Raw genomic sequence first — 12,180 nt, forward strand, 5'->3', positions numbered from 1 at the left:
AGATAAGCTTCCCTGGAGCTCTTTGCTATGAAAAAAAGATTAGCAAGGTCTTCCTGCTAATGCCAGGGAATATTTGTAGACGAGGATAAGATGAAGTCACTCTCTCAGCAAAAGATGCAACAATATTTCTATTGACAACCCTTTTAAAATGATTTGGTTTTAATGTAGGGACGCAGGATTGCTACTGAAGCCAGTATTCACATAGTGTATGGGTAACAAGTTTATAAAGTAAAAATTTCCCACCCAATAAACCTAAAACTAAGCACACTTTTTGGTATTTCAAAATGTCATGTGTACTATACCAACGTGGCATTTGTCTTGGAGACTATAATAGTTGGGGTCAAATTCAATCCTGGTGTAAACATGTTCAACTCTGATGCAAATCTTTAATGAGGTTCTGTAAATTGGCTCCTTTCCACGTGACTGGACATGTTATAAAACAATCCTCCCACCTTATAAAATCTGTAACATAGCTGGGGCTTTATCTGGTAGCTTAAAGGTGATGTGCAAAGTGAGGAACAATGGGAACTGTGGTCTATGGATGCCTCTGTTATTTTAGGATGTATGAAGGAGGCCTGGAAAGTAGGTGTATGTGGGGTGAGGGGAGGTTGAGAGAGAACATTAGAAATTCGGGTCTTTACATGTTCCATTGCCTAATAAGTTTGACATAAGAGACACCATGCAAGTGAAACATGAGTACCTGCGAGATAAATAGATTTGTAATCAAACTGACTAAAAGAAAAACTCCTCTTTTCCAGCTCACCCTTAGCGAGCTGGCACACAAGGCGAGGCAGGTTTCATTTCAAGGAGATCATTGAAGGAGTTTAAGCTCGACTTGTTAAATTAGTTCAAAACATTCAGCGAATAGGGCTTTGAGTGCAGTCCCGGCGCAGGGCTGCTGCTGCTGTTCAAAGCCAGCTGATGCACTTGTTTGCCTTTTCCCTTCGTTTTCTTACACAAATAAAGGCAAAACGCTCCTGGCAAGTTCAACGTCAGGAATCTCTGCACCCTCCTCGTGCTTCAGCCGCTTTGTTTTTGTTTTACAAGGCGGTGTGAAATGGGAGAGGAATAACTGGTATTCCTGCCCCCTTGCAAGTCGGGGAGCGGGGGTGGGGTGGGGTGGAGCATATTTCACTCCAAGCACTGGCTCGGTGCAGCTGGGGGAGAGCGCGTTCACTCTCCATCCCCGGTTTGGCCCCTCTGTGCTCAAAGCCTCTGGCCCAGGTGTTAGCACAGCTGGATGTAGCGGGCTGGGGCGGGGAGAGCAGAAGGGGATGTGACCCTAACAAGAGCTGGAGGGAGGGACTGGGGTCGCCCCCGCCCCGAGCGCGTGTGGGGACCGCAGGTAGTGCCCTGAGTCGGGCCGAGGGGTGGGGTCCACCTTCGCCTCCGAGCCGGCCTCGACCACCTTAGCCAGGAGCCCCGGCGGGCAGAGCCGGACGCGCGCTCCGCAGCGGGCAGCAAGGCATGCGCATTGCAGGGCGCCCTCTCACCCCGCTCAGCTATGCCAAGTATGTGAGCGGCGGCAGGAGTCGGGCTGCGGCGAGGGAGCGCGGCGCACACCGAGCCCGCCCGACCATGGGCCGCCGCCTCCAGCCGCCAGCGCCGCGCAGGGGGGCGCCCAGCACCCTGCTGCTGGGGGGCAGCCGCTACTGAGGCAGGTGGGGGGCAGGGCGGAGGCAGGCATGGCTGAGCCTCTGCGCAGGACCCTCTCCAAGCTGCGGGGCAGGAGGTCCCAGCGCGGGGCGGCGGCAGGCGCGCATCCCCGCGGGGGGACTGGCGCGCCTCAAGGTAAAGCCCAGCAGCGGCCACAGGCCGGGGGGGCGCCGTGGGCTCAGCCTAGGAGCCGGGAGGGCGGCGTGGGGATCGCGGCGCCCCTGGCGGGTGGGAGCCAGGAGGAGTCCGGACAGCGGGAGCCTAGCTGGCCCCGGCGGGGAAAGGCAGCGCGTGGCCCCGCAGATCCGGGCTCCTGCCCGGCAGAGGCGGCGGGCGGCACTGGGGAAGGGACACCTGGAGCCTCGGCCACCCCCGGCTGCTCTCCGGGGGACCCAGCCCCGCAGCCCGCGTCCGCCCCCGCGCGGCGTGCTCCTGACGGCGAGGAGGGCGATTACTACGATAATGACACTCTGCCCTGGGGCGGCTGCTCGGCCGCGGCGCGGGAGGAGGCGCAGGGGCTGCCGCCCGCCTGTGCCCGGCCCCGGGGCCGCGGGGAGGGCCGCGTGGCCGGGGCCCGGGAGAGCACGGGCAGGCTGCAGCACCAGCTGCAGGAGGCCTATTACCTGCTGCTCCATGCCATGAACGACCTGCCCCCGGCCAACCCCGCCTGTGCTGGGGGACTTCTCCTGCCCGCCGCCTCCTGGTCCTCCTCCGGGGAAGGCAGCCCGCAGCAGCAGGTGTCCGCCACCGCCTGGCCGCCACTTCTCAGCCAGGGCTCAGCGGCGCCCCCCGGCCAGCTGGCTCCTCCCGGGCGCTGGGGTGAGAGCCTCGGGAGCCTCCCCCTGCTGCTACCCTCCGGCCGCCCCGCGAAGCCACCGCCTCTGCGGCGGTGTCTGAGCGACAGCGCGATCCGTTGCCACCCGCTGGAGCTCGCCCGGGGGCACCTGCTGCCGGGCGAGCAGCCTGGCCCCGCCTGGGACGGGCCGCGGCTTGGCGGGAGAAGCGATGCTCCTGCAGCCGCGGGGCGCTCGGTCAGCTGCGGGGAGATCCCGAGCCCGCCTCAGTCCCAGCGGCCCAGTGGCGAGCGGCGGCTGCTCAGTGCCTCGGGTTCCGAGCCGCGAGAGGCAGCGGCCGAAGCCTGGGTCCCGGCACCGTGTCCCGGCAGCCGCCCATGTGCCAGCCAGGGCCCCTTCAGGTCGGCCGCGGTCAGCGTCGGGAAGCTGCCGAAGTGGATGTGTAAAGGGCGCCTGCTGCCCCTGGGAATGAAGGGGCGCGTCGAGGCAGGCGCCTCCTCCCCCCTCAGAGCCATTGGGACCGGTGCGGCGCTGCCTGCTCAGCCCGGCCTCGGAGAAGAGAGGCCAGCAACTCCATCGGTTTGGAGGGGGCACGGAAGCAAGGCCCTGGCAGCTCCCTCGGAGCAGAGTGTTCTCCTGACAGGTATGTTCGCTGGGGTGGCGACCAACTCCCCCTCTCCTCCCGCCTCTTGGGCCTGGCTTCATCCTCTGTCACGCTCAGCCAAGCATCTTGTGCTCTGGAAGACCCGCTGGGGCCAAAATAACCCGCCTTTGGTCTGGCTTACTCAGGGATAACTGAGTGGTGGAGGGTAGGCCGCAGTTTGGAGGCATGTTCAACCATTTCGTGGAGAGCAAAGATCAAATGCCAGTGTAATGCCCTGATTGTGGTATAGCAAGAGCAGGGAAGTGTGTGTGTAATTTAGTATAAGGCACCTAGTGTTCTTGGTTCTGGGGGTTGGCAGCAGCGATTTCATATGTTTATTGTTACACGTGGTTCATGCTCCTATAAAAGCAATATCCTTAAAAAGTCCAATTCTGTCTGCAAATTTAGACGTTAACAATGGAGCTAGATTTCCCTCTGAATACTCACTTTGGGCATTTTCTTGATTTGATGGAGGTAGATTGCTCTTGCTATTTCTGTCCCTGACAGCACTGGAGTTGTGAACATGGCAAAACATTGCCATTGGTGAAGTTATGACTTGCTCTAAGGGAAACATTTTCCATTTCTCCAATGAAATGGCTTTTTCATGGTGAAATAATATGTTTTCACTCATGGAAATTGGCTTTAATTTTAATGGAAAGCAGGGGGAAAATTGAGGTGAATCCACAAATTGGTACTTCCACAAAAATATAAGAACCGATGTTATTTATTAGTAGCTCTTAAAAATATACCCAGATGATCTATATTTGTTAGAATTTTGTAACACTTGTGTTACTGTAGACCAGAATAAAATTACTTGCATAAAGATTAACCACTGTAATATGTTGAAATCGTAAAGCAGTCCTTTTTTAATTAAAAAAACCCCAAACCCCGTATGTTTACTTGCAGTAAACTTAAGTAGGAAGTTAATTGAACAAATATAATACCAATCATTTGGGATTGTCCCTTTTATTACAGTATTGCGTATTTTAAGCAACATTCACATTTGGAAGTGATTTATTATTTTAATTATAAAGTTTATTTTTGTATATCTAATCTGTTCATTATTCTGGCCAATAAAACCCATCTCTTAAAACTGAAAAGGGCTTTAAATACAGCTACCAGCCTTCCAGTTGAACAAAATTAGCTTTGTGTAGGTTCTTAACAAATCTGCTGTTTTAACCCATCTTGTTTGCTTTATAATTTAAATGTAAATAAACACAGTGTGCTTTGGTATATCCAGACTTAGGGCTTGACCCCCCTGCAATCTCTTCGTGGAATGAGTAACCCTTGGAGTATATGCTGCTCATGTAAATAAGAAGTTGCAGAATTGGAGCCCCTACTTTCTTCAATATTTTATTTAAATGTTTTATAACTCCCAGGCTTTTTCTTTGTACTTCTGCTTGCTTCATAATTTGTTAATTTATTTTCCTAATTTACTTGAATATTTGCAATTTAATTGTTAGTTTGGTTTGAACAGAAATGTAGTGGAGTCTAAAGTCCGGTCATTTAAGAGTTTTAGGAGAGGACTTTGTGAAACTCTTAATTCAAAAGTCATTGTTGTAAACAGCAAAAATATGAATGACCTAATTTGATGGAGATGTGGAGGAACTGCAAAAACTCTCTTCCCAATTATTTGAAAGGTTGGTTGTCTACCCATCCTAACATCCAAAAAGTATGGCTTAAAAAGGTAGAGTTGATAGGGAAAATGTCAACCTTGGTCTCAATCAAGTTAAAACACTGAGGCTCTGATCTGCAAGTGCATGTTTATGGAATTGGGTCCTAATCTTTATTATAAAGAAGTATTTAGCTAGGGCTCAGTATGTTGCAAGGTAAATTGAACAGTTGCTTTGAAGAAAATGATATAAAACAAACATTGGACTGAAGCTCTTTGGGGAAAGAATGATCTTTTTGTTCTGTTTGTACAGCACCTGGCACACTGGGGTCCTGGTCTATGTCTGGGACTCCCATATGCTATGATAATATAAATAATTAAAAATAATTTTATCTAGAGTATGTTATAAATAAGACTGCCTTGGAACAAAGGGTAAGGAATATGCATGACCTGCATATTTCTAAAATCCTTCTACTTATTTAATGCCTAATCACTGCTAAAGTTAATAGGATTGGAAAATCTTCAAAATATGTCAGTGGGGCTTGCTGAACTAATTGTACTCTTAGAGATGTATTTCTGTCAAATGGTGCATACTTATTGTCCAGACCAGGCAATATTTACACATTGGGAGTTTAAAAAATGTACACTTCTCAGTAGGATCTATGTGAAGCTTTTACAGTAATGGCTAATAATATACTGACTTCTATTTCTGGTTGTTTTTTTGTTATAATAATTTAAACATATTGAATCTTAACTGCAAAAGTGGTTGAGTTAGCAAACTTCAGAGCTGACATTCAGAAATTTGATACTTTTGTAAAGTTTTAAAATATTTATGCATTACAGGTGTTTATAAAATGAATTGCTTTAATTATTTTCAAAAATACATTGAGCAATCCAGATAAATCAATACATGCATGAGTGCAGATATGCATGTGGTATACTGAAAGGTTTGTGTCTCCTTTCTCTGTGCTCCTTCCTGTTCTTTTGTGTGGGATGTGTGTGAATTTAAAGTAAAAATTCCTTTTGAAATCAAGGCTCTTGATCCTGCAATCTTTTATGCAAGTGCTTAACTTTACTACACCAAATAGTGCCATTGACTTAAGTGCCATTGACTGTTTGTGTTACTGAAGTTAAGCATGTGTGTAAAGGATTGCAGGATCAGGGTCTAAGACCATATAAAGGAGAAGTGCAGAGCTTACAAATACAGCTGTCTGTCACTTGATTGTAAGTGATGGACTTGACATTTAAATACAAGTATTCCATTTAGCTGATTCTGAATTTAAGCTAAGATTTTTTTTACAAAAAATTGTAAGACTAACAATGAATTTGGGCAATATCAAGCTTGCTTATTACTGTCTGCATATCATAAGAGTGAGAATAGTATTTCTGACATTCAGTTTGTGATACACAACAGTGAATCATGTCATGGAAAGTTATTCAAGAATCCTGAATATATTTTATCATTTATATTCCTTAGTAAGCCTTTACAAGGAAAGTTGGAATTGGAATATTGAACACTATCCTGGTATATGTTGTAAAATGTACTTTGTGCTTTTGCTGTTCTAGAAGTAAAAGGTAGCTCAGGCCCAGATTTCAGACATATGATGGTTTGTATATCTGGCATGTGTATAGTTTTTAAGAGTCTGCAGTTCTGAGGATTTGAAGCTTTCTTAACTAATGCTTAAGGATACACATTTCTATGCAATGCTGGCAGTAACAAAGATATTTTTGTTGTAGAAATAGAATGCTTGAGTGCTCCATTTATTTAAGTGGTTAGATAGGAACAATTCCTTGTGCTGTTACTGGAAAATTGAAGATTTTAATGCAGCAATCAGATGTAGAAAGCAGGCATTCCTAGCATATACTGTACTGGTTTAAATACATATTTCTGACAGTGTAATGTCTAATTGAAAATGATACATAATATTAAATATAAATGTTCAAAATGGCAAATTTAGTTAATTATTTGGAGCAAGAATAATAAGGAAAATAAAGGAGTAAAGAAAATAGTTAATTAAAAAGCAAGTTGAAATAATTGCCTTTTTATTATATTGTAGACAGAAATATGTCTCCGCATCAGAACCATTATTAAGATTTTCTTACTAAATAGGCAAAATCAATAAGCATTACAATAGCGCTTGTCTACAGTGGGCCTTTTAGTATGGGTGTAGCTATGCTACTGTATCTGCACCGATGCAGAGCATCTATATTGGGGTTTACACCAATACAGCAGCATCTGGACGAAACAAACCCTAGTGTAGACAAACCCAATATACTCAGTGTTAGGATGGCTGAATTGTTGTTCACAGTTAACACTAGTATTGAGTTCAAATGGAAAAATTGATGTGATCCTTGGGTTGTCCTTGAACAGTGTGTTTGTTTGTCATAAGCTGTAAACCATTTATATGTTAGTAATTTCTACAATATGTTTTTCCACAGTTTTTAAGCTACATGTCCAATGCACACTGAACAAGAGTACAGGAAAATGTAATTCAAGGGTTTTTTTGGCTACTTACACACTATTTTGTTGAAGTTTTGTTTTAGGAGTACGCCTAGTTAAATGTTCAACCCTTATAAATCCTCTAGATTTATTGCAAAACAATACTTCTTCAGAAAACATAATTGTTAAAGTAGTTAGCAAAAGTATTTTAAGTATTGGTTGTTCAAAAAGCATTAAATGCTGTCTGCATGCATTCTTTTCCAGGTATTCATGGGAAAATAAAATGACTTTAATTAGAAGGAATCTGTTAATTATACTGTACAGACTTGATGCATAGTTACAGTAGAAATAAAGTAGACTTGTTTTGCAAATGTGTGTGTTCATCTTGATCTTAGGTATAAGGTACTTCACATTTACTTATTAAAAGGTTGATATCTGAATTTTACATTAATATTATGTGCTGACAACTAGGTTAAAATAAATGCAATGAGCAATCGACTTTGTAGTATTATGTAATTTGTATGTCTGGTGCTATTCAGCAGAAGAACTGCGATCTATATCTATTTAATTCAGTGGAAAGCGCTAAACCTTCAGATTGTACATTAATAAAGGCACAAGTAAAATTTAAATGCCATGAATGTAAATAATATGATCAGCTTTTTTCATTTTATTGTACTTTGATAATAGGAATACTGTGCCATGTTAACATTTTTAGAACACTGCTTTTTGACTAAAGTTTTAAAAGTAATTTGTGTTAAAATGTATCTAGGAAACAGTGAAACCAGTCTTAACTGACTGTTGTCTCTTTTATTCCTTTCTTTATATTATGTTTTGTAATCTACAGCAGCCATCGAAGTACTGATAAAATTGGTTGTTTAATGGAATTTCTAATAAATAGAGCAGAATTGTACTTGATGCACTTATTTAGGGCAGTACCTTTATGACTATAGGTTGCCTGTAAAGTTGATCTGGGGTACTAATTGTACTATCAAAGCACTTTCATTTATGAAGTAGTGTGTTAAGACATTGAAATGCACAGAGCAACTTTACAACTTAACTTGATCAGTTTACATTTCAATTTCAGTGTTAGTCCTTCAGTATTTTACAAGTGACAACAATGTGGGCAAGATTTTAAAGGAGATGTAAATGTCAAATGGAAATAATACCTCAAATGTTTCTATACATGTGTTGTTAACATTAAACTCTGTTTGGGAGACGGAGCCTTGTTGTCTCAGGTGCTTTCTATAGACTTGGATGCTAGACAGTTTTTTGGCAGCTTGAAATTACATTTCACTTAGGGCCTGATCCTGTGATGTTGTTGTCTTTCTTTGCGAGTTGAGAACCTTCATCATCTTGCAGGCTCTATACCATAGTCAAGAATATCAGATATGTCATGAGATATATTAGCTTTAATATTGCACATCTGCTAAATGCTCATTATTGATAGGAATGTCAGATTGACTGCTTCCCCACATTCTGTTTTGTTATGTGTATTTTCTTGGAATGTAGAACAAGTACAAGCACGTTAGTACTATCACTTTCATTGCTATGTCAAAAGATTTTTTTTCTTTACTACATGCACACATGCGTTCTTTTGGTGGACTGAAATTAAGTTCACAATAGCACAGCATGTCTTTTGTCCTGTGGGACCAGGTCTAATGTGGATGGGACAGACAGCATGCGTCTGTGCTTTATCAAAACTGGAAAAAGTGTTCTAAGCTTCTTTTTCTCCTTTTTTAATAACAGATTTAATTGAAAATATTTACATATCCTCCACAAGTGAGAGAGAACTTAAAATTCTTGTGGCCAGTGAAGTCCTGGAGGACAGGCCACAGCCTGACAGCATCACAGTTTCTAAGAAACGTAACTGGCTACATCAGAGTACTCTAAAGGCCCCTAATCTGGAAGAAGAAAATATCTGTAAGACAATGCAAGGAAATACTATCCATGTACCCAAATCTCCCAGTCTGTTACCTGAACCTAAACTGCCACAGGTTCCTCCTAAATCACCTGTAGGACAGGAGTGTCCTGTAAGAACCTATAGTTCTATAAATGCTGTTCATCATTCTACAAGCCCTTCAATTTTGAGAAACTGTACTTTAGACTTCAGTGAGGATAATGATGCAGATGATGAAGGAGAAATATGGTACAATCCTATCCCTGAAGATGATGAGCCTGACTTCCCCACAGTCCATTGTTTTACTGGGAAAAACTCTGTTAATGTGGACTCCCATACCACCAGTTTCAAGATGTTGCCTGGGAGTGACTTGATTAAAGTAGCAGGGCACAATAAAGGCCTTCCGTGCTGCTCAGAATCTGCAGGAGACAATCAGATGGCTCAGTCCAGTGAAATTAATCAAGCAGATTCCATACATTCCATGGAGTATGTGCAGCTGCACAAGCAGAGGTTTGCATGCAAGACTCAGAACGGGACAGCAATAGAGCAGAACTCTGCAGTTAAATGTTGTTCAGCAGGTAAGAACGATATGGACTATATAAGTGTTACGCTCCTGTCTTTACAGCAAAGTTAAACAGCATTTTGTTTTTTTCTCTTCATTATGAACATTTCTATAAAATTGATGAAAAGTTGATTATAAAATATGTAGGGCATAACTTTCAAAGTTGGATACATAAAGTTAGGCACCTAAATAAGTGGCCTAATTTTCATAGGTGAACACCCACAGATCATTCATTTGAATAGGAAATGTGAGTACTCAGCCCCTTGCAAAATCAGGCCACTTATTTATATGTCTAAATATGAGTTTAGGTGCGTGACTTTAGACACTCAAGTTTGAAAATTGTGGCAATTATCTAAAGTATGAATTTTTTTGAGACTTTAAAACATCTCTGCTCTGAAAAGTGATTGTAAGAGTGATGTAAGAATGGGGTTCCATATTTTGTATGTATTGATGACTGGTGGATCAAACTTGCTCATCTCAGATATAAAAAGATGTCCTTTTTTTTTCCTCCTTGTTGCCAGCCCACTGAATGGAGCTGGAATCTGAAATGTAAACTGGGTTCACACCTTGCCAACAATAAGTTTCAAAGTGAGCTCAGTTAACAAGTCTGTTAATGATGCACAAACACAACATATTTCGTTTTCTATGTCTTAGCCGATTCTAATCCTAGGTTGAATTTTAACTGTTGCTCTGTAACTACTGAATTTCCTCCGAAGTCTCTTGTATGGAATTTTTATCAAAGGTTTTCTGAAAGTCTATATAAATGATATCCACCATGTCTCCTTTATCTGCTGTCTTGTCAACTCCCTCAAAGACCTCTAATAGATGGGAGAGGTATGGTTTTCTTTTAAGGAAGTTGTGCTGGCTTGTACCTGTTTATCGTGTTCGTCAGTGGGTATGTCTACACTGTGACAAAAGACCCATGGCTGTCCCAAGTCAGTACGCTCAGGCTGCGAGGCTATAAAATTGCAGTGGAGATGTTTGGGCTTGGGCTGAAGCCTGGGCTCCAGGACCCTCCCCACCTTGTGGGATCCCAGAGTCCAGGCTCCAGCCTGAACCTGAACATGTACGCTGCAGTTTTGTAGTCCTGACTCCCGCAGGCTGAGCCCTATGAGCTCAAGTCTAGCTGACTTAAGTCAGCTGCATATCTTTTATTGCAATGTAGACATACCTTAAGTGTGTTATACTCCAGTTTTAATTGTTTCAACTAATATGTGAATTCAATATTAGATTAAAGGTTGGAGTCAGCCCCTAAAATGAATAATTTCTCATTGACAAGGTCAAGCAACTTGCTGATCTTGACTTGTAATATATTGAGTAAGAGAGATGTGGTCTGAATACAGGAATGGGAGACGAGATACTCCTGAGTTTTAATTCTAGCTCTGGTTCTGATTAACTTTTTCCCCTTGGACAAATCACTTAGTTTGTTATCCTCAGTTTTCCTGTAGAAAATGGGTATATTAATATCCATGTTATGAAGATTAATTACTGGTTTTTGATAAACACTTTTTATCTGCAAAGTCTTAAGTGCTAAGTTATTTTGCCCAAGTCACTGTTGAAAATGGGACTTAGGAGACCGTCACCTAGGGTATGTCTACACTGTGCCAAAAAATATAAAAGCCCATGTCTGCAAGTCTCAGAGCCCTGCTTTATAGACTGGGGCTTGTGCTACAGTGCTAAAAATAGCACCGTAGACATTCCTGCTGGAGCTTGGGCTCTGAAACCCATCCTGTTGCCCCTGAGGTCACTTATACATTTTATCCTGTACAACAAGCCATTTGTGCTATGATGTGCTGTCACATCTAGGAACCCACATTTTGTGCTTTTCTTTGGAAATGCAGTAGTGTGTGCGTGTGCGCGCTGTAAGTGAGGTCTAGGGTTTTAAAATGTTTTCCTTTAAGAACTGTTTTGCTTTGTAGTTTGTATTAAATAACTGGTTCTATTGCATTTGTTTTCAAAATGCAAAAGAATAAACAGATCACTGTAGGAAAGCCAAGTGTCTACAAACTGTTTGACCCCTGCTTAGGAGATTAATCTCTCAATACATTTGTGACTCTCAGGAACATTAATAGGGGTCACTTACTCCTTTTGAAGGACTAAACCCCTTTATGTATTAGGCAAAACTGACTACAGTTTTTCATGTTGGAGAAACAAAGTTGTATCCCTTCAGATTATATTGTGCCTTGAATGTATGTCTATAATGAAGTCTGGTAAAATAGATTATGAATTTCTTCTGTGCAGTTTACTCTGTATTGTGTTAATTAAGCTATTTTAAAGCAGCTTTCTTTTTGTGTGCATTGAATAGTGATCACGTTGACTGGATTAATTGATGATGAAGTGGGTCCCTGCTGTTAAGTAATTGGCTTTATTGTGGAAGAGTAGTTAGTGCTTCTTTTAATCCAGTTAAGGTGTCTACAGTTATTTTCAGTCAAATTTAAAATGACAGCTCATCCAGACAAAATTACCACATGAAGGGCAGCACGGCCAATTTAACTTTATTTGTATTAGGGCAGAGTCTGAATTACACAAGCAATTGCTATGAAATGTCTATATTTTCGTAGACTCAAGTACATTAA

General features: G+C 42.7%; 1 protein-coding gene across 1 annotated transcript in view; it reads left to right on the forward strand.

Moving 5' to 3' along the window:
- Window positions 1-1,583: 1,583 nt before the first annotated feature.
- Window positions 1,584-12,180, forward strand: part of SYDE2 (synapse defective Rho GTPase homolog 2) — a 50,132-nt gene continuing 39,535 nt past the window's right edge. Inside the window, exons 1-2 of the mRNA XM_067538548.1 lie at window positions 1,584-3,093; window positions 8,892-9,620. Coding sequence (XP_067394649.1) covers window positions 1,686-3,093; window positions 8,892-9,620 — 2,137 coding nt within the window. The 5' untranslated portion in view covers window positions 1,584-1,685. The remainder of the gene's footprint in view (window positions 3,094-8,891; window positions 9,621-12,180) is intronic.

Source organism: Emydura macquarii, unplaced genomic scaffold (genome assembly GCF_026122565.2).
Source record: "Emydura macquarii macquarii isolate MOO-44397 ecotype Brisbane River unplaced genomic scaffold, CSIRO-AGI_Emac_v2 contig_480, whole genome shotgun sequence".
NCBI lineage: Eukaryota > Metazoa > Chordata > Testudines > Chelidae > Emydura > Emydura macquarii.